Genomic DNA, 23,630 nt, shown 5'->3' with positions numbered 1-23,630 from the left:
GAATGAGTTCTTTATTAAGGTCCTATTATCTAACGTGAGAAGATTGAACTTGCATCAGGCTGCCATCTAACTCAAAGGGATATTTGTTATCTCCTCAACCAACATATTACTGCATTTTCATATTCAGACGTGATGTTGATAACGAATACGACACATGCAAGCAGAAACTAAATTTAAATGTATTTATAAACAACCAATGCAATTGAAATTACTTTTTACTTCATACCATGGACAAAATATCATTCAGAGTCTGATAGAAGCTTAGAGATCTCTCATCAATATCATAGTTTTCGTGTCGATGCAATAAACTTACATCTACTATTCATTTTAGCTACCACTTTATATCACCCTTTAGCAAACGAACATACACAAGCTTATCCAAAAATGACTAATTAGGATTACACACTGTATATTTTACCCATTATTAGTTCTTGCTGCTGTGTTAGCTAGGGAAAACATGTGGTGATGTTGTTGCCTACAAACCACGCAAATAAATCATAAGAGCATTTGCAAGTATGGAAGGTAATATTCTAATTTCATATTCTTTTCGCTTCAGTTATCTTGTCTATTAGCGATCCTGTATACGTACGTGCTTTTCAAAAAGTCAATTCCAGTATAAAAAGTTTGAATACAAAGAAAGATTGTGTCCCCAAATGTGCTTTAAGCCATTGATTTTTTAAGGGCAAGGAATATTGTGAATTACAATAGTGTTTCAAATTGCATTATCACAACAAAATTCCTCATGCACGATACGATAATTTGACGGTAATTTAGACAGGAACATTCCAGATTAAACAATAGAATGATCGCCATTAGATACGAAACAGTGGATTGTTTAGTTACAATTGCTATTTGTCCTATTAGGTATCACGATTATTAAGTATATGATGTTTTTCAATCTTTTCATCACTTTTATTTTGTCTGCAAAGTGTCCGCGAGAACAGTTACTCATTTTTCTTGTGACATAAATTTATACCTGATCAAATGAGTATAGAAGATGCCAAGAACTTTCAAGTCTTGAATATTCAAGCAGATATGTCTTGATAGAAAATGAGTAAATTTCACCTGCAAAAAACTGAACGAACAATGAAATAACTAACCGTCTTTATGTCTTGACATTCCTTTCTAGCAGCCTAGGTGTAAATATCTAGGTTTAGAACAACTTGCCTATTATCAACGACCCAAGACATTATTGTCATTGATGCAATAGAAATCATTATTTTTTCATTTAAATGTGATATAAGAGTACATGTACTTACTCCATTTTAGTAATATCGTAAGTTAGCATCCATGTTATCAACTAGCACTGATAGATAAACTTAATTAGAAGAACCGTCTACTGTTATATAACTTGACACTTACATAACTACAATTAGTATACCTATGAAACACATATTTCTTCCTCAATGTATACTTGTTGACATATTCATAATTTTCTTCCAGTTGGCTATTCCCTCGTCTCGTTCATAGTTGAAAAATGGGCGCGATGCGTCCTCGCCGCATGTAGTAATAGGCGACTGAGTACAAGAAGACTGTTTGACGCGGGTTGCGTACCATCTTTTTGGAGGAGACAATCCTGGTGGTTGAGTAGAGTTGGAGCTTCGTGTAGGTTATCTCTCTGAGACTACACACTACTTTGGCTTCATCTTTGGCTAATATAGTAATCAAAAAGGCCTGGTCTAACCAACCAGATAGTTATGCCAAACTTGAGTGGTAATGTTAATGATATTCAGTTTAATTATTTACAGTTTAAAATGACCTTGGTAATAATCAACATTGTGTTACTCACCTATCCTTAAAAGGAAAAGAACCTATTGGGGTGGGGGTGGCAATGATCATTTGAGTAAAACTTATATTTGGTTTGAGTTTATCACTTCATGTAGCCCTGACACGATAAACGCATTACATTCTGGTAAATCGATATCGTCTTGTTGGGCACTGATGTATCCTAGAAAATGGCAACGAATGTTCATCGTTGAACTATGATGAAAATCGAAACTAAAAAAGCGGTCACCATTTGTCATTGGCTAACCCATGTTCATCTCAACATAACATTAATAAGGTATGGGAAGATCAGCGCTGAAAAGACCAAGCTAATTAAAAATATACCGAGCGGCATCCATTACTAAATAAGAGTGAATAGGCTGAAGCTTGGCACAGTGACAAGCTTCGTGTACCTAGGAAATATCACCTCTGATGAAGGTTCAAAACATATTGTTCTTTCCAGGACTGCGCAAAACAACAACAGCTCTGGCTATGATGAAGCCTATGTGGAAGGGCCGCAACATCACGCTTATGTAAAATATCAAGTTTATGCGCTTCCTCGTCATGCTAGACATGGACCCTGACAGAGACAAAATCCATGCCTTAGAGATGAAATATTATCGAAGAATCCTGAGAATCTGATAGACCACGTTTCTAACGAGGAGGTGCATATTGGAATCCAAAGTGCAATTGTATGAAGATCTGCTCACCACCGTAAAGAAAATGAAACTAAGATGCTATTGGAAATGGTGCCCAAATTGTGACATTTGTGACTATCTATCTATCTGTCTATCTATCTATTCATCCATCCATCCATCGATACATACATACATACATACATATATATAAAGAGAAAAAGAGAGGTATACGGGACAACTTATGGAGGGTACGGCGGCGTCACCCATACACATATACCAGTGGTTGTGGAATACTTCACTGAGAACTGGAAATGATAGCACGTTTTATTTGTTAATATTGTAATGGATTGCATAGTTTTCTTTTAGAGTATTTGCTAATTCTTTTAATAACATAATATCAAGTTTTTCCTCAGCTGCGAAAGCATTCATGTCACTTTTAACTATGGCGATGTAAGCTTTATAGATATGAGCTTCAAGTCGTACACTATTACATTAAGTAGACCAAGCCTCATTGTTCCACCAAAGGTACAACACTGCGTTCCGTGGAAAACTTATTGTATGTTCGGAGAGTTTAATGTTTCTATAACTCTTCACAAATGACACAGTTTTCTTTACCATGCTAGTTATTGTGCTATTGAGAGTTTACACAGCTAAATTAACATATTTTAAAGAGCTCCTTAACTCTATATGTTGACTGATATTGATTTTTCTGTTTGTGTTTTTGTTTTCAACTCTATCAATCATACTTAACTCTCCCCTAATTAAAAAGCCTAAGTAATTAAATAACTTAGCTAAAGAGAATACAATTCAAAGTAGTGTTGTTAAGATAAAGCAAACCATTATTTTGATCAAAAACACATAAGCTCTATAACAATCCGCGTGGACCATACTGCCGAAAATTCTCAATAGTGAAACAAATTAAAGTATTTGAACAGAAAATCCACCATTAAGTGAACTGCTTGGAAATAGAGATATTATTCTCTGCCGATTTTCCAACTATAACTACTGCATATTGTTTTAAGCAGCGTTGCTTTTAAAGATGTAACAATAGACAATTTCATTGAGGTATTGGAGAAGATAACAATTTTTACACTAATTGCTAATAACAATTTCCTTTCATGCATTAGTGTTTCTATAGTTTAGTCACTCCAGCTGTACTTCCGGTAACATTTCTCACCGATGACAGAGAACGTTATGAGGATTCTAATTATAGTTAAGTAAAGGCTCTTGTTTTACTCACGGAATACGCCGTGCTATTTTAATGAAAACAAAATATATAGCCGAGAAAGATATCAAAGTTCTTTCCATTAGGCCATTTCGCACACAAAAATTATATTGGAAAACGGTTTCAATAGAAATGACTGTGTCGACTTTTAAAGTAAAAAATAGATGAGTAGTTTGCAAAAACTAAGAGACTTTCATCCTCGCATCAAATTAGACTAATCGTGCATAACTTGAACATTTTGACAACACTCGGTCTTACCCTTCAAATTGCACTAAATTGCTCACATTCCATACATAATTTGTTAACAGGTTTCATCGAAAACCTTTAGATAAATGTCAACATGTTAATATATCTTTATTTCCTAGATTACAGAGATCAGGCTAAAGATTTGCTTGACAAAATAGGGTTCTTTGGACTTTCATGACGAAAACTGCATCTGCCATAGAGTTTTATGCACTTTAGGTTTGATTTCTAATGTTTTTCCTATGGAAACCCCAAATCCGTGGGCATCAATAAACTTTTCATTTTGAGATCACCTGAACTGCTGCAATGCATTCTGGAATTCGATTTTTTCCAATGGAGACCGCCATCTTGGATTTGCCATCATGAGACCTTTGGACTATCCTCTGTTTGTATCATATAATGGATAACCACAAATTTTATCGTAATGTAATATACATTATGGAGATCCTCGATTGCATGATATACAGTTCGGATACCCTCGGATTTTATCCTTAAGAAATATTACGTATTTCTTATATCATCTGATGGTATCGTTAAGACATATCATCAGTTACGGATATTTTCGGATTATATCCAGAAGAAACTTTAAAATGTTTAGACATATAGAAAGTGAAACTAATAATTTAAGTGAAGTTTAACAAACACTTTATTTCTCTTAGTTATAAAGTGAAAATTTAAGATGCATTACTGTATTGTGAATTAAATCACAAATAATCCTAAGTGTTACATCACATGTCAAAACAGATCGAAAGGTTCAGAATGAATTCCAAATAATCTTGAACGTCTTAAGGTATTACAATAATGTAATTCTGAATGGCTTTGAAGAATCTCTGTATAATCTTCAAGCTGTGTTTTAGTCCAAAAAATATTTTACTTCCAATGCATAATTTAATTAACTAATTCCTCTCAAATTATATCTGCTCACAACTACAAACAATTCCAATAACTGATATTAAAACAGGAATAATTGTTTATCACTTCCCATATATGAAGTTTCACTTGCCCTAAGACAATAGTATGTCCTAGGGAAAAACCCATATTTTGAACTTATGTCCGAGCAAAAAGTTTATTTGCTTCTTAGAATCATGCAAACATCAAGTAGGCATTACGCTCAATTATGCACAAAAATTAAGCACATGATATATATATATATATATATATATATATATATATATATATATATATATATATATATATATATATATATATATGTGTGTGTGTGTGTGTGTGTGTCACAAAATCGATTTGGATTTCAATATATCTTATTGGTTGAACAGGAAGATTCATATTTAGATGGGTAGGTATAACCATCGCGATCAAGGTGCAATTATCTTCATTTAACTGCTGAGAAGTTTAAGTATCACGTGAGTCATCTCTTCCGTTTGGCATCTCTTTGTTACCTCAAATTTTGCACCTGCGGGATACACTCTTTCATTTTCCTCAAACTTGGCATATTTTTCAATATCTCTTGGTTGATACAGTGAACCCGTTGTATTGACAATGGTAAAGGTTACCCTATTTTCACCTTTTGCACCGCTGAATGTCGGAAACGGGGTGGCTTTTGTAGCGTCCACAGATGATGAAACGAAGGCTAACCATGTAAATTTGACCCCTACCTGATATTTGTCCAAATCTTTTCCAGTAAGAAGCATTTTTCGATAGGTCATTGCATTTTCACGCTTCAGCTCTCCCCAGAAGAGAAGAAGTATCTGGTACATAACCGCATATGGACCCATTGCGAGATCATTGGCTGATGGCTTGTAACCAGACTCTTGTTGCCTTCTTAAGGCCGTATTCATATATGCATAGAGATATGTTGTTTCCACAGTGTAAACATTGACGATTTTCTTGTAAAAGTCCTCTCTGGACGAACAACTCTTGAGTGTTCTTGCCGTTGAGTCATTGACAACATAGAGGGAGTCGCATATTTTATCGCGTACTTCTGTCCATCTAGTATCAGAGGCGTTCAGATCGTTGAAAATATCTTCAAGTACCGATAACACAGACTTACCAGGGTCAATCTGTTTGGGATGAAATGTGTTTTTGTACGCAGCAAGAGTGATAGCTATCAGGCCACGCCCCTTCAGTTCAATTTCAGTATGCCAGGGTTGGAAAGTGTCAATTTCTTCGTTCACTTCTTTAAAATTAGCGATATGATCTGAAAGTACCTTCTCCACTTCAGTATAGCCATATGCAACAGCTATTTGTTGCGCGGTCATACCACTCGTGGGACCTACTTCCGATGTACACTCTTTCGCCTTCAAGACAGGATCACATGCATGAAACTGGAGTAGTTTCCGTACATTATTTGGATCTTTCCAGTAGACAGCCTGGTGCAAAACAGCCCATCGACGATTCTCTGGTATACAATTTATCAAGTATGCTTTTTTAGGCTTTTCTGGAGTACCAATTATTTGCCAGACCTTATTCCACTTGCCGTATTTTGCTGATAGTAACAGGGTACTAATTTCCTCCATCTCTTCCTCGATTCTGTTTCCAAATGATCTGCAGAATGGCATAAAAGTGTAGTAGATATTTATTGGAAAACACTTTCAAGATATATTAGTGGAAAACATATTGTTGAGCAACCAAAAGAATCACATAATATATTGTGTGCTGAATGGTAGGTTCTTATATTTGTGAATTCTGAAACCCGAGTGGTTGAATTTATTTAGATTGCTTTGTCAACACTAAAGTCGTCAGAACCTATCTGGAGTCAAAGAAGTAAATGAAGAAGAAGAAGAAGAAGAAGAAGAAGAAAGAAGAAGAAGAAGAAATAATAATAATAATAATAATAATAATAATAATAATAAATCACAAACAACACTACAATCTGATTTGACTTCCTTGAATAATGTCTTGGAAAATAGCTCGAGCCCTGTGTGTTCATTTCACAGTGTTATATATTTAAGTTTTTAAGACTCTAAGGGTACAATAAACTATGCTCGCAAAAGAAATACAACTGTAAAGCACTTTAATGAATCTTATGAACATTTGCAGGACAAAATCAACGCAAACTGCGCCACCATGTAGGTGCGTGTGTGTGTGTGTTTCTAAAAGAATTGGTTGTGGCCTTTTCCGGTAAATTTGCTATGAACATTCATTAAGTCAAACAACTTTCAATTTAAAACAAAACATCAACATGAGTTTACATATTAGTATACCACCCGTATGTCCTAGTCCATCCACAAATGGCAATTTTTTATTATTCAGAAGCCAGCACCTTTTCCCAACAAACAAAAATAACGTAACGAAGTCCATGATTACCAAATTCTGTTTTTACATTTTAGCGTCCAAAAACAAAACAACAAGCAAAAACAAAACTCAACTTAAACAAGCAAGCAATACAAATAACCTTCTTGGTTGTGTTTGTTCCAAGCCAGGTTACCTCGTTAAATTTTAAAACATAATCATTAATACAAGAGATTATAATCCTGCTGCACAAATTAAATACGATTCTCGCATCATGAACGAAGCGGGAAAAGCATAACCACCACCTAATTTCCTTTTACGCAGATACTCTGAGGATTTTATTTGATAAGTCGATTAAGTAAAATACAATGTTCAGGTCTCAAGACCTGAAGAGATAGCCCATGTCATAAAAATGTCAAATCATGTAGTTTTACCCATAAGACGGCGAGCAAAGTGAACCAAGTCTTCACCAGTCATTATTTAATTTCCCACCCATTATGTTCTATTTTCAGATTTATAACATTTACAGAATTAAAGTATATAAAACTTTAGACAGATCAATAATGGATTCAAGATTTTAAAAATTTAATGATCATAATAAGCAATACATCTTACCTATGTCCTGCAACTCGGGGAAACGCATTACAGTTACCTAATACATTTGTCCCAAACGTTAATAAATACATTCGACGAGATGGAGATACACTCCTTAGAAAATATCTATTTTAGACACAGAGACACAGACCATTTAACAGTTTGATCTTTACATAGTGTAATTTTGTAATCATCAACAATGAATCACGGCGTCTAGCAAATATTAGTACAATGATATTTCGCTGATACATACATGAGGTGTAATAAATTTGTATTAATTTTAATTAATTTATTATCCATGTTATGTGAAAGTGGCGTCACTAGGGTTGGTGACACCCAGTACGATAAATCATGGTCTCACCCCATGGACCTCCTTCCTGCACACAATTCAAAACTTTTAAAGACAGTCATGTACGGTAACTCATGGTGTCACCACCCCCATGGACCTCCTTCCTGCAAAAAAATTCTAAAATTTTATAGACAGTTATTTTTATCATTTCGCTCGAATGCGCAGAAAATATTCCTTGATGATAATCGTCAACGAGAAATTTACCAATAATAATACTTGAATATTGTTCATCTACGAAGAATGAGTTCACTCAGCAAAATCGCACTAATCATGTTCATGGGTCGAGATCACCGACATCAAAAAGCAAATGTGGCAGGCATTCAACCGTAACCAGGACGATACCTAATGACACTTCACATAGAAATAACCAAAAGTCACTACATGGCAACACAGGACAAGACAAATGAAACCCAGCCTGCGTTGATGCAGAAAATACACACTGTATTGTCCACACACCAATGAATATGTGCCTTGTAATTTCACATTATTGAATCCTGTTGTCTTAGCATTTCTTCTCATAAAGTCAATGATATCGTCTTCCAAAGGGGGCAATCGATACGAATAGAAATACTCCACACAACCTTCTTGAGGAAAGTAGACGGCTACCCAATGGGTTCCTGGAAGATGACTGTCGTCCGTGTTGATCACATAAGCTTGATGGTCCTGAGGTTTGCGATGAGGAAGTTCATCTTTAGCGCACACGACCTGATTCCAAGAAGCAGTGTGCGAACCGTGGTTCAAAAGGTCATAAAGTTCCCAGGTATCCATGTTTGTGTTGTTGTTTTTCTTCACTGATGATAATAAGTGATCAATTCGATCCTGACGTTTTGCTTGAAAATGTCTAACAAGTAACCGTTTCTTTGCCTCGTCTCCTAACTCTGATCCAAGAGAGCTTCAATGCGATGGATCTCTAAAGTTGTTAATGGAGGAAAAGACTGGTCACGCAAGCCTTTATACCGCTGTTGCAACACGTCTTCTTCCGAAATCAGACTCCAAGCTTCGTCCAGATATTCGTCCACTTTTCTTTTTGACATAACGTCAGACATTTATCGCGTTGAATTTGATTGGGGTGATCGTTTTGACATCCATAAGAATCTTTCTTGATCAATTCCTTAATTGTTTCTGACAGCTATGTAGCATAACAGGAGACTAAATGTTCTTCTTGCTCTGGCCATCTGGACTTCATCATTATGACTTGTTCCTCTTTGTATTAGGGTTCTACATTCATGGTCTCCTCACATTCCATGTCCAAAGTTTCTCCACTATGTAAAGAGGGATAACAGTCTTCCATGGCTTCTAATAGTCTAGAATGACTTCTCTCAAACTGTTGATTTCTATCGTATTGTCAAATTCTGCATACAGGATGACGTTCACTGTGTTATCTGGGGGTAGTGGATTCGCAAACTGAAGTTCCACACGAATTTGGCCGGATTTTATAAAGTGAAAATGTCCCTCGTCGCTGCCTTGGTCTGGAGTGAAATCAAAAGCCCACAAAGCATATCCTCCCATATAATCGTCGTACGAAATACCGTGACCGGTGTTGGTCCCTAACTGTCCGGTGGCTTCGTACAGGGACAAGTACGATCTCAAATAATTCCTGTCACCAAACTTAGGCTCGAAGAGTCTGGTACACAGTGTCTTGCCATCGCGACTGACTTCGATTTTGGCTTCGTTGTAATTTTGAAACTAGAAAGGGTTTTCATTGTGAAGTCCATTGAAGGCAGAATTCTTGACGATGCCAATGATCAAACGTTTGGGTAATTGTCCTTGGAATAGATGATCTTCGATCATGGGTCGCTGTCCAGCAGCAATAATGAAAGTTTTCACTTCCACTCTTCGTATGGGATACATGGCGGTCGTTCTGCTCAAAGTGTGACTGATGTCATTTCCCACTTTAGGTAACACTTCCACACGACGCACGTAGAGCAAGGCTTCTTGGATGATAGTTTTGTATTCGTTGGCTTTGGCCATCAAATGGAAAGTGGCACTGCTACGATTCAGTCTCAGGCGGATATCCACGCCGTTCAGCAAATACTTTTCTTGTAACCACATGTCCAAATGCAAACGATCCAACAGTTATAAACTACGTCCTTGCAGAATTTTCTTACCACGGTCATTAAACCCCACATTGTGAGGATCGTCGTCTACTGTCAGTGCTGTGTCGTTAAACGTGTTCGTACCCTTTGTGTCAGGTTTCCATACGACGCAAGCATCCAGATGAGTATTCTTGGCTTCTTTACCGTACGTCAAGGGATTTTCCATGCTGCTGCTGACCAGTTTGTTATTCAAGTACAAGTCCACTTCGCTGAACAAGGAATGCATGAAATTGTTGACAGGATCTACTCTAGCAACGTCTGCGGGATTACTGTTGTCCGTTTCGATCACTTTGACTTTCAAGTACAGGTAACTGCTATTCAGATCAATTTAATCTCCGAGTTGACCTTTGATATGAAACTCAATGGGAGCTGAACCCGTCAAAGAGAAGACGGGATGAAATTCGGCCCACTGGGATTCTTGCATCGTCATCATGGTGGGTGGCATGGCAAACAGATCCAGTTCCGACTTGGAACAGGCGCAAGACTCTTGGTGCATCATTTTCTGTTTCTCAATAATTTAATAATCGATAACGTCTAAGTCTCGAACAGTTCTTCTTTTCTTTGTCTTTCTAGCTTTAGAAGTGTGAAGTCTTGTGAAAGGGTGTTTTCTTCCTCGTCTCTTTCTGCCTTGTCCTTGCTGTTTCGTCAAGGAAGTAGGAATGCCTGACTCGGTAGCGTTCAGGGCATTTATAGGAGTTTCTCGTCGGCCCAAAATGTCTTTACCCGTTTGCAGCAAGACATGTATGCCTGCTCTCAAGAATGCTTCTTTAGGGTTTTGTTTGTCAATGATGACATTTTGCAGAAGTTCTTTGCCTTGCATCAGTGCGGCATCTTTCAAGGCGTGCAAACCTCGTGTCACCATCGGTTTCAACACTGGAGCCACCGATCGAAAGGCCAATTTTAACATATCTCCTAAACCATGTCCTCGCTGTTGAGCAACACCTCGGTACACTGGATACATGACTTACAACTCGTTAGAGAATTGTTTTCAGAAATGGAGTTTCATCGTGACTTTTCCTTTGGTGAATGAAATATTTTGCCCGAGATCTCATATTATAGCAATGCTGACAGTGTCAAAATACGACTTACTGACGGGCAAATAATGAGGATGTTCAAATTCGCGGTGAACGTGATAGGTGTTTCCACCTTCATCGTCAGTGACCGTGACAGAATCCACTTAGAAAGGAATGACACGCAGTAACGGTACGGAGGTGTGTCCCACCACATGGTACTCCACCACATCGGAGCACACAGTGATCAAATTCAGTCCTTGGTTCATTTCTACTGCTCAACGAACTAACTTGGTAAAATAATCGTTGTAGGAAATGACTGCTAATTCGCCTTTTTCCTCTACTTTCTTTCTCATCTCCATGTCCCCGCCCAAGATGTCAAACAATTCAGGACACAATAAAATATACATTATTTTACCACCCACCCACCCCCTCAAATTTCATCAGGAAGCCACGAGCTACTTCGTGGTACTCAAGGGGACACTTTTTCTGACACTCTCCAAAGCTTTAAGAAAAACGACATTAAACCTGGATGCAATGGTGCTCACTAAATGTTGACCACTAAAATAATAGCCCGGGGGAATGATCAAGTGATAGGTCCACTTCTGAGTTTGTTCATGATATGTTTTATTGTCATATTTTAAATTAGTCAAGTACTTTTGCATTTGCTCGTCATGAACTTCGACCGTAAAAAAAGTTTGATTTGGAACGACATTGAGGATTTGGGTCGGGTGAATCATTTCCACTAAAGCCACCTTCCAATAGGCTTCGTGATCTAATTGGATAACCTGAATTTATTTGACTGTGTAACAGCACAAAGTGTTATTGGGAAACACGTCCATGGAACTGTCACTGGGTAAGGTTAAGTAAAATTGGTTATGATGGCTCATAATTCCAGAGTTCTGTGGCTGTCCGAAGAGTTACTGGAAGTCAAAGGAGTGTCTCCGCCCAAAATGGGGTTCTTGTTGTTGGAGTGGTGACTGGCACTGGACACAAGATTCCCGTTGTTCCCGTTTGAGGTGAATTGCAGGGATGGATTTTGAAGAAGGTAACCGATGCAACTGCTCAATAAAATGGTCCACAATTGTTTGTCTCCTTGTTGCAAACTCAGATTGGCGATGGCTGCACCGATGACACAATATACCACAACGATTTGGAAGAAAAAGACGATTTGCGTTTTAGGCACACATTCTCCACACTACGCCCACAAGGGTTGCTTTTGTAAATCTTGCAGAGAAGAGATGGGGGAAGGAGTGCTCGCCGCAGTGGTAGAAATAGCTGTGGTTCTGTGAAAGGGCATGATGGACAATTCATTTTATAGTCAATGACTTGCGAAGCGTCGATCCAAGAATAAAAACTGGTTGGATATCCTTTCCAACGTACTTTGACGTCTTTGACACGTCGTTTGCCCACTTTACGGGTTCTGCGTTCGAGAATGATTTCGATGTCGTACCCGTCGTCTTCTATTGTAACTCGGGTAAGTAAAACGTTCCATTTAACACTTCTCCGTTCATGTCTTCCAATTTATAGACGGCAGAATGACGGCCATGCACCCGTCCAGTGACACGAAACAATTCGGTCGTCCAGTTAGGTAAGTAACCTTTGTCGAAATTGCATTTAGTTTTTCCAATCGGCACCCAATTTCCTACGGTTAACTCTTCACCTTCCTTGGGGACAGCCACCGTTGGGGACGTTCCAAACAGGCGATCAGAAACAGCACTTCGTTGTCGGGAGTCACATCTTGCGGGGCACGTCCAATGTTTCGATGGTAAGATTGGTTGTACGCTTGCATCAGGTGCGGTAAGATGTCGATGTACTTGAGAGTGTGGTGATGCGTAAAACATTTTCACATGCATTCTTTCAAGGTACGTTGAAAACGTTCCACGATGCTGGCTTTGGTTTCAGGATTCTCAGTGGTAAAAAAATGAATGTCACGTTTCTTTAATTCTTTTTAGAAAGCTTGGTTCAGAAATTCGGTACCTTTGTCCGTTTGCCATCGAAGAGGGTGACGACCACTTTGTTTCAACACCCGTTGCAGGGCTCGCACTAACTTGTTGCTCGATTTGGAAGTCAATGGCACGACCCAGGCAAATTTGGAAAAGACGTCGATGACACAAAACAAATATTTGTAGCCGTGATTGTAGCTGGCCAAATGAGAGACATCGGCTAAATCGGATTGCCATTGATGATCTATGCCTTCCACTTGGTGCGACTTCTGGAAAACTTTCGTCGAATGGGTTTGTGTAAAGTGTAGGTAGATTGTTCTTGTTACCTTCGTTGCACTTGAGGTAAACGGAGACATTTCATTCGAGTTTGGGCAGCACGATACAATTTTTGAACTCCTCCGTAACCTGCAGGATGGGATGGATCGTAGTAAATGCTGGTTAACACCTTCTCCATTTTTTTTGTTTGTTAATAAGTTACACACTCTTCGCTGATGCTAATTTGAATGGGGCGAAAGGGTGGTTTGGAAACGGATTTACGTGTCCGATGGGCTACGGGAGTAGAAGTCGAAGCTAGTGGTGGAGTTGATAATGGAATGGCTTTGGTCTTCTTTTCTTTTTCACTTCTGGTTTCCCTTCTTCCTTTTTCACTTCTGTCGAAGGAGGAGTGGACATCATCTATTTAAGCAAAGCTTTCATTTCTTCTCGTTCGGATGTGGGGGAAGGGGTCAACAAGGACGCTGCAATCTTACTAGAAATGGGAGCAGCTGACGGTGTTTGAAAACACTTCTCGTGTCCCTTCTTCCTCAGGCTTTCGTGGGGTAGCGTCTCTCATGCCCCTTGGGGAGGGTAGTGGTGGTGGTGATGGCTGTGGTTGTGTGGGAATGGACTTTTCATCAAGGTCTTAAATTCTTTCAAATTGGGTAGAGCTGTTTCGTCTAAAGCTTTCTGGTGAAAGAGTTGCAGTCGTTGCAAGAGTTGACCGTACAATGATTGCAGTTCGTGTTCTAACTGGGACATCTCGCTCAAATTGGGACTGGGAGGCAAATGCGGGGTTCGTTTTTCTTGCCAACGATGGTATTCCATCCATCGTTTGTAAGGCACTAAAGCTAGTTTTCGTCCTTCCATTCGATGTCAAGGGTCACGTCTGAGATCTAGGGACTCCAGAGGTCCTTTTATCTTGCTCCCACGAGTCCTCCCAACATGGTTCCAAATACTCCTTGCAGCAATGGGCCTAACAATAGTGGCAAAATTCCTCCACGTTGGACCAACATCGTTTTCTTTTGACGACTGGGGATTTTTTCTTTTGAACCATTTGGCGAAGAACGATGTTTGCCTAAGCATTGTTTATGGTGTTTTAACAAAGGGATCGTGCCTTTCAAAACGTTCACACAACATTCGCACACGGTATCGATGTCATCTTTGGAGGCCGTTTGAATGAGTTTTTTTCGCATGGGTGGAAAACCTTTGGACAGGACAGACAACATGTCCCCATGTTTGGCTAAACGAGGAGGCAGTCCTTTCCTTTTCTTTCCTTTGGGTTTAGAAGGGGGATGTTTTCTGGGGGGGGGGACATCTCTGCTTGTTGGTTCCGGGACATTCACCAAAAATATACTGGCGCCGATGACTAAGCACACGCCCTTTTATCTTTTTTTTTTGACTATCGTTTATCATAAAGGTGACAATGTGTTTTCCAAAATCGCCAAGAAATCCTGCCCTTTGGTGACTCCTCTTTTTCTTAGGACGAATGTGTCTTTTCTTAGGGTAACGTCGATGCTTGGCTAAGCGTTTTGTCCGATGACGAGACTGTCCTTGTCTCTTTCCTTTTTGGACAGGAGAGTGGCGGTGTGCACTTCCTTAAGGTGACATCTTTGGGAGTTCAGGAGCACAAAAACACTGATACCTATGCTTTGTCGCAGACCATTTTTATACTGGAACGCGTCGCCACTGATTGTCTTTACGTCGTATCAACTTGAGGACAGGCATCACAAGGCATGAAGGGGTTCGCAACGGACTGAATCGAGCCAGTTCTTGCTTGGACAAATCCAGTAAACTCTGTAACTTGCCCGATCTCTCTTGGACTTTGATTTTGGGAGCAGGTACTTTGTGAGCAGCTGCCAATGCAGTTAAAGAGGAGGAGGGTGTCACCACTGGAGGAGAAATTCTTGGAGACACGGGATTCCATGGTGTCATCAACGGAGAAGTGGATGAACCGCAGGCTACCGGAGACGCAGTCACCGTCGTTGCAGGTCGTTGTTTGCGAATGTAAGGTTGCGTCCTGGCCGAAGTGCCTCTCTTGCGAGTAAAAGCTAATTTCTGTGGGCTTTTCTTTTTCTGGGGGCTTTTCTTTTTCTGGGGTTGTGACCTGGTCTTGACATAGTTGCTCTTTTTCTTCTTGGGGCATCGTTTGGCTTTTTTGGGAGTGGCTTTTTTCTTGGGGAGAACTTTGGGACCATTATGATCCCATCTTAAGAGGGAGCGAATGATGATACCTCCTAGAGTACCGCTCCCTCCAGGTTTCAAAATCACTTGCTTTTTGGTTTGAGTGTCAATGCGGAGATCAGCCAGTTGGGTCAAAGCTACTTTGTTTCTGTCAAAAAAGCGTTTGGTTTGAGGAGGAATCTGAATGATGCCTTGCAGTAATTGACGACGTCCACGTGTTTCATGTATTTGGTTTTGTCGTGAATCATCTGGAAGTAGCGGGAAGGTTCTGTCAAATATTCCGTCTTGGGTAAACACGGTCGTTGTGCCATTTTGCCCCACAAGCAATTTAACATCACTTTGGCAAACGATCGTCTGCCTTCGTTTTTCTCGATGTGGTCTAAATGGATGCCTTCCTGCTCCAGGTATTTCTCTTTGAATGTCTTCTGATCTTGGGGACTGTGAGACCAGGAAGGATAGCCACTGGCTTCTCGCTTCAGTTTCAAGAATGCATCCACGTAGTGTGCGAAAATGCCTTTCTGAGTTGGGTCACCCTTGTGGTATTGTTGTATCTTGGGAAAGTGGTAAATTTCGTATACTTCTAACAGTTGGTATCCCATGTCCAGAGCTTTAAACAATTCCACGCTGACCCACGTTCCAGTCAAGGTGCGTTCTTCCTGGGTGTACTGACAAGGCTGGTCTTGGTTGCACGTTTCGGCACATATTCGGCACAGGGCAAACATCAGATTACCTTGGCAATGGTGACGAAACAATGGATGGTACAAGTCCGTGGGAGGCAACACGTTGCACTTGATCAAGCCTTCGTATTGTCAACTGTTTTTCAGGTCGATGTGTTCGTCAACAATTGTGGGTGCCCTGCAGGAAAGCGACAATATTTGCACACGTAGGGATACAGTGAACACACGTCCACGTATTTGATTTCTTGTCCTTTCCCTTCGTCAGCGTGGTACAGCAAACAGGTGGCATGTGTCCGTCCTCTGTACAAACTGTCCCTCGGATTCAGGTGGTCCATCAACTTGTAACTTTCTACGATGTGTTTAAACTCGGAATCGGTTTTCAAACGGTGATCGTACTCGTGTTCCCACATTTCCACCATTTGATATCCTTGCTGTTCTAACTCCAAGCATCGCTGACAAGTGGCCTGGTACAAGTCTTCCATGGGCTTTGACCGAGTATTGACGTTTGACAAAGTTGGTTGTTTGAGGGCTGATGACAGACAGGTTGTTTTCGGGCATAAATCGTTGACGGTACACTAAAAAACACGCTTTGGCAATGGTGCAAGCTTCTTTCAAAGGATCGACCCCTCCGTGTTCCATGAACAGTTCTCGAAATTTTCCACAGCAACGTCGCAAAATGTGTAAACGACAATACTTTAACATTTCTTCCTGAAAGTCGAAAGGATCTGAGGCGTGAGCCTGGTACCAAGCGTAGAAAGCTTCTCGTTGTTGGGTACGCATGTTGTCGGGGTCGTAGTCCTCAACCTCAGGCAAATGGGGTAGAATGGCATGTTGATTGGCTTCGGTATTGAAAAAGTGTGGAAAGTAACCTTTGACCATTTCTGTCATTCCAAACGTTTTAGGCATTCGACTCAAAGGCATGGCCAAGTAACTCATCGAATCTTTAAAATGTACTTGTCCCACTTGCATGGAAATGATTTTGGCTCCATTCAAAGTCACTTTAGGACGTTTGGTACCATGTTTCGTATAGTATCTGAGAAGAAACTGTCCATCGTATCCCGAGAAATTTGGGCCATCACAGTGGCATAGCGATGACAATCTCCGTAACGTTCGATATCCTCTTGGCTCCACGTCTCGTCGATGGGCTCTAAGATCCATCGGGCGAAATCGGCTAGCGTGTTCGGTCCCCGAAATATTTTTTCACGTCCTCCAGGAATCTTGTTGGAGTGAAGGCAATGACCAAAGATAGGCTCTTTGATGCAATTCTAGCATGCTCGATGAGCCACGCAGAAATTAGGAATGTGAATGTCGGTCTCTTGCATGCATTCGAAATCGAAAAAAGATGTTATTCCCTTTCTTCTTGTGACCATGATCTTCCTGTTGGGATTGGTATTTTTTAATGTAGCATTGGTGTTCCAAGTCCACCATATGGTGACAAATGTGACATCGTTTCTTTCCTGGACACACGTGTGCCTTGGCATTATTGGTAAGTATGCCTTGTCCACACGTAGGACACAATCTCAGGAGTTGACAAGCACATTTCTGCTGTGAACCTTGTGTCTTCAAATGTTGTTGGTAACAGGCAGGGCTGACAAAAGTGCGCAGACAAGCAGGGCATTGTACTCGTTCTTGTCCTTCGTCCAGACAGGGATGAGAAGCCAAACATCCTGAGCATTTCGAATCACAATGCTTGTGTTGCTCTCGATTGTTATAGCCATAGTCACATTTCTCACAGTAATAACTGTATTCCAGGAATCCGGTGATACTAGTAATGATATCGAAATGTTCATGGTGATGAGAGAGGTGAATGTATTTTCCATCCTTACAATCTTTTCCTCGAAACAACAGAGACCCACGCACTTCTTGAGGGTGCACTTTCAAGATGTACCGTGGAGCTAGGACATCTTCTATTTTTTGCACTTCAGGAATGCCACAGGGTGTGTCCCTTGACAGGCCAGCTTGTTGTAACATGAGTTCTGCTTCACTTCGTTGTTTGGCTCGGTCCGATTGTCGAATAGTTTTCCAGGCTCTTTTCGATTCTACCGTGTCGTTCTTGTTGGCGTACGTTCGTCCCACCACATCTGGTCTTGAGGGTTATTAATTTGGACGAGGCTCTTTTTGGTGCTGCGAAGGTCGTCCACCAATGACACCTTTTTGCGTCCTGTCCCTTTGGGAAGAGAAACTTGGGTCATGGACAGTGTCGCTTTACCATCGGTAAAGCTGGTCATTGGATTGTTACACGTCTTGTATCTTGTCGATGACTTTGGAAGGCGTCAGTTCTGCGGGACTGCTAAACTCAATTCAAAACAGGGGATTTCAAACCGTCGTGATGAATGGAAAGTCTCAAGCGATCGTCTTCTTTGGCTTGACATTGGTGTTTCCGTGTGGTTAAGAACGAATCCCACACCTCGGTGATGAAACCCTTTGCTTTTTCCAGTGGTACGTTGGTCTTGAAATCTTTAAACTTCACCCTGTAAGTGTAAGCCGTGGTTCTAAATTTTCTTGAGGAGCGCTTTTCCGTAATTTTCAGGGTTTACAAAGGGTGGTGAACTTTGACTGAGTGTAGAATCGCTGGGTCTGGACTCTGGTTCACTCATGTCATCTTCAAAATCACTGGCATGAATTTGTACCAAGACTTTAGCTATTGTATGAGGCGGTACATCACGTTTCTGCCTCTTACTTGTTTCTTTCTTCACGAATCGATGCGATCGTTTCATCTTGGCTGCGAAAAGTCAAATGACTATATTTTAAAGACCATAGGTCACTTTATATCCATGGCAGACCAGCGTATACATAAAGGGTATGTCTTGCCTTCCACTATTCATTTCACTCTCAAACCGAGCCGAACAATGGAAGAGCCTACACAGATTGAACTTTTGATCAGAGCTTTGCGAGGGGTCATCAGAAAATTTTCTTCAGACAAGCCGACGGACTACTCTCCCTCCTTTCGGGATAAAAGTCAAGATACTTGCTATATCTGTAGGAACAAAGGACATTGGTCTTCAGAGTGTCCAGACCGTCAAAAAAGCAAAACGGGCTAGAAGTGACAAAAGTGAAGAAGAGGTACCCTCCCCAAGGAAGAACCCAGACAGGTACAGAAAGAGAAACAAGAGAAGAAAAGAAGAAACGGAGAAAGTGAGGAAGAAATGGAGGAAAAAATGTGAAAGTGAAGAAATTTAAAAAACAGAGAGAGTGAACACAGACACAGACGAAGTCTAAGAACTTTTTAAAGTATTATGTTGTGCTGTGAATTGGATTGTAAAATTTGTACTAGAATAGGCCAGGCATAAAACGTAAGTGTCTCTTGGTTTTGATTTTTAGAATAAGAACCTGCACTCATGTACTTATACATTCACACGTACCATAGGGGTAAAAAGAGCTTTTTGAGTTGTAATTGATGTTGGCAATTTCAATAGTATCTCTTTTCGAGGAAATGGGTGGCCCTGAAAAGGGCCTTTTGGGTATTTGTTTGTTTAAACAACAAACTTAGGAAGCACTCAACTTTAACTGCCTTAAGCCTTAGCTACGGCCAAGGCCTACTTCTGGATTGCGTACTGTCGATGATGATTTGGTAGAAATCACTAAGGGTGGTATGGCAGGCGTAGTCACAGGGTTGGGTTGTTTAGCTCGGGAAGGTCTTTTTCTCTTCTGTCGTAATAAAGAAGTATGATAAATTTGTTTCAGACTTCTTAACTCTGCTAAAATGTCTAACAGTACCGTGACCGTTTGACTTTAACACCCTTGTTTCTTTGCAGCTTCTTCTTGTTGTTTCCTTCTTACCTCTTCTTCTTGCTGTTGTTACTGAAGGAGAAAAGATTGTTCTGTTTTGCTGCTGAATAAATTTCTCCAATTCTTCTTTCTGTCTCTGTTTAAAATTATCCACGTAAAGAAGGAGAAGTTGGCGAAGGTACTGGTTCCGGAACAAATTCTTGCGAAAGAAAATCCACATAATCCCAAATAAAATTAACCTCTTCTGGAAGTAGGTCTGTGTTCACTTGGGTAGTCCCTGCTATTCCATCGCTTTTCGTCCCCACAGCCGGTGCACCCCAATTCATCGTCTTCTTAGTTTCCGTCATGTTTGAAAACGGTATCACATGGATTGACTGCGCACAGACGCTAGCGCCTCTATATAGGGAATATGACGTCACAGACTGCTCTCTTCGGATTGGACGACTGGCTCCGTGTGGTGACTGAATTTTGTAACGTGTGTTTGGATTAGTGAATGAATTCAATCCGTTTCGATCCTCCCTTCCCCTATAAATAGCCGCAGTTCGCTGCATTCCTTCACCTGTTCTCGTCACCAAGATGTGGACCAACGTAGAATCATCTACTCTCGTATCTTCAATGCTATTCCGTACGGACTTACCCATGCATGTCAGACCATCGTGGACCATTGTCAGGATGACGAATACAAGCGTTTGGAAAAGAAGAATGTATGTGGAGAGGCAAGGCTGTTTAAAGAGGGTTTTGATTTACGGACCAAAAGTCAGACAAAGTTTGAGGAAAAGAAGGAGACCTATACGATGCCATCTATGTTAACAGAATAATGTTAACATGAACCCAAAGTCCCTTTTCAGAGCCCCTCATTTGCCTCGAAAAAAAATGACTTTCTTGGCTAACCCCCAAAATTTTTAAATTGTTGTATCAGTGTTGTCTCTGTTGTATATGTGTCATATCAATCTACACCTTTGTTCAGTCCTGTGACGTCACCTGCCACGTGTTGCTACAGTGTTACCAAGTTCCTTTACCGTGACGTCAGACGCTATCTTTCCCTTGTACCCATGTTCCATTTCCCTTGAGGCTATAGCGACCCAGGGTGTACTTCAACGTCTTGAGGCTGAACAAGCCCAGGGAGGTCTGTAATGCTAATTCCCATTGAGGCTATAAATATTGAGGCTATAGTGCCGCGACACCTTTTACACTGGATTTCCCATTGAGGCTACAGGGCCCCACTACACTACTACCTGCATCCGAGTCCGTATGAAATTTACTTTCTTATTCAATTTTTTAACATGTTAAAGATAATGTCATCTTGATGTGAATTGCACTATCCGCCATCAGTTCAATTAATTGTACAATTTGTCCTCACAGTTCGATTTTGGCTACTGAAATGAATGCAGTCTCTCTCTCTCTCTCTCTCTCTCAAATAAATGTATTTAGTTTATAGAAGGTTGTTAACCGAATAGGTAATGTTTTCAACCATAAATTAATATAATATAATTACACTTGATTTAATACAATAAAGAGACTAGTTTTGTATTTAAGCATATAATATTGTAAACTTTACACCTATTCAAGGCTACCTGTACAGAAATCTGTGTATATACTGCGTTGATCTTCGTTAATTACTTTCACTTCCATGTTTACCTGTTTGTGTGCATACTTTGTGGATTAGGTCATAGAGCCGTGCCGTATTTATTTCAATATCCGTCTTAAAAATCTTATATTTTGTAATTCTGTTAAATTTGAAAATATAAAATATTGTCAGTAGACATTGGTTCATCGTTGTAGCTTGTCGGTTAATAGTGGCCCCGTGCGGCCGAGTTGTCTATGGCGCTTGCCTTTACAGATCAGTCATATCTCACCTCTGTCGGCTTGAGTTGGAGTCTCGGGTTCGGCTAACGTGGGTATGTGAGAAAGTTTGCCAGTCGCTTCCCGTGGGTTGGTGGTTTTTCCAGAGGTTCTACCAGGTTCTTGCTATGCCAAACATACTGGCCGCTATGTATAACCTACCGTGAGTTGACAAACTGTCGTTTACATACCACGCCGGACTCTTTGGAAAGGCACGCAGTACGAGTCGAATTTTTTGTATTGGTTGTATAAAAACAAATAATTAAATTAGAGAGAGGAATGTGACTTGGCACGCAGCACTCTACAAGTGAGTTGTTCTGGCACAGCAGTTCTGATAGGTTGCCGATGCCGGCATGTATAAACTGTTCTAACTTTTAAATTGAAGAGAACTTGTGCAGGCTCGGCTCGCTTCACGGCCATAATCATTTGTAAATGTTACAAAATGAGTTGTAACCTCGGATCTCAACCATCATCCTTAATAGTTGCATAACTACTACTACTAATAATAATAATAATAATAATAATAGTAGTAGTAGTATCCACTAGCTTCTAAACAAGCATCGGGTATCATAAAAACCTACACTTTGTACGACAGCCTGTTCCTTAACAAATCTCTACCTATACCACACTAAGCAATTTCACGAAACTTATTAGTAATGTGGTCACTGTATTATCTACGAACGAGAAGGGTGTTGCCCGAGCTCCCGCATGTACAGCCTCTGAGGCATGTTTGTAGAAGAGGAAGGGACCGGCGGGAGGTTTCTGGAATTTCCAGAAACCCCCCAAGGCTAAACAAATACCGTACACACAAAAGTACACTCACTTGAAATTTGACCATTGTTTTATTCTTGCGCACGTTTATTGGGTATTATGCACATTCCGAGTAAATAGACACACAAGATTTTGTCTTGGTGCCCTTTCGAGGAAAGTATGATCCCATTTGAAATTTTGTAACACTCCGCTCCCTCCCCAACACCTGACATGATCCGATCTTGGGCGGTTCAAGTTCACATTTTTAAAAAATATAATCGGCAAAGGAATATACTTGACGGAATATTATTTTACATTATTATATCTTGGTCACTGTCAGGACTGGGGGTCGGGAATCCCCTTATATATATATATATATATATATATATATATATATATATATATATATATATATATATATATATATATATATATATATTGTAATGCGTGGGTATTTGGGATATCGTACCCTTGTATCAAGGTATCATTGGCATTACAATTAATACATGGGATTCAGCCTGCATAAAGACTACATTTATGCAGTGTATCAAATAATTGTTTATATTTAACAACAATTAACTTACCGGGAACCCAACTGTAAGGTCTGCATTCCTTCTAAGACCGCCATTTCCATCAAAATGAGTTTTCTCGAGACAGAATGTTATAGATTTACACGTTTACTGCTGCCCCGCAATTCTAGTTAATGACATGGGATTTCCAGAAATATGTCAAACTTAGAGGTCACGGGATTCCCCGAATAAAGTTATTCCGAATACAGTAATCATGCTACACAATTAGTGATTCCGTGCCTCGCCACCATCTGGAACAGCCTCTGATATTTATGTTTGCGGACATATCACTGCAACAAAAGACATTCTAATATATTCAGACCATCTCAGCAGAGGCGTAGCTATGATATTTTGCGCCCGGGGACGAACCATAAAATTGGCGCCCCAGCCCCCTCCCCGTTTAATCACATTTTTGAATATTACCCTTGTTTACTTATTATAATGTAACGTTGGAAGCCTCATTTTGGCGCCCCTGTACCTTGGCGCCCGGGGACATATGTACCCCCATGCCCCACCCCCCCACCCCCAGCTACGCCTCTGCATCTCAGTCATTTCTAAGACTGGACT

The 23,630-nt window shown here is 40.2% G+C and overlaps 1 protein-coding gene across 1 annotated transcript; it reads right to left on the bottom strand.

Moving 5' to 3' along the window:
- Positions 1-4,498: 4,498 nt before the first annotated feature.
- LOC149790002 (uncharacterized) lies at positions 4,499-23,389 on the bottom strand. The gene is made up of 2 exons (XM_089972084.1): positions 23,079-23,389; positions 4,499-6,375 (listed from the first exon to the last, which is right to left on the bottom strand). Exons 1-2 carry the CDS (start codon positions 23,126-23,128, stop codon positions 5,208-5,210), a joined length of 1,218 nt encoding a protein of 405 aa, XP_089828210.1. The 5' UTR covers positions 23,129-23,389; the 3' UTR covers positions 4,499-5,207.
- Between the last annotated feature and the right edge of the window lie 241 nt (positions 23,390-23,630).

This window comes from Sinohyriopsis cumingii, chromosome 10 (assembly GCF_028554795.1).
Source record: "Sinohyriopsis cumingii isolate HCF-2022 chromosome 10, ASM2855479v2, whole genome shotgun sequence".
NCBI lineage: Eukaryota > Metazoa > Mollusca > Bivalvia > Unionida > Unionidae > Sinohyriopsis > Sinohyriopsis cumingii.
Note: the sequence above shows the minus strand (reverse complement) of the source record. Positions and strands in the feature narration are given on the sequence as shown.

Coding starts and splice junctions, on each gene's coding strand:
- LOC149790002 (XM_089972084.1), bottom strand. CDS start 23,128: ATGGAAATGGCGGTCTTAGAAGGAATGCAGACCTTACAGTTGGGTTCC. Junction 6,376..23,078: donor ACCTTACAGTTGGGTTCCCG/GTAAGTTAATTG, acceptor GCCATTCTGCAG/ATCATTTGGAAACAGAATCG.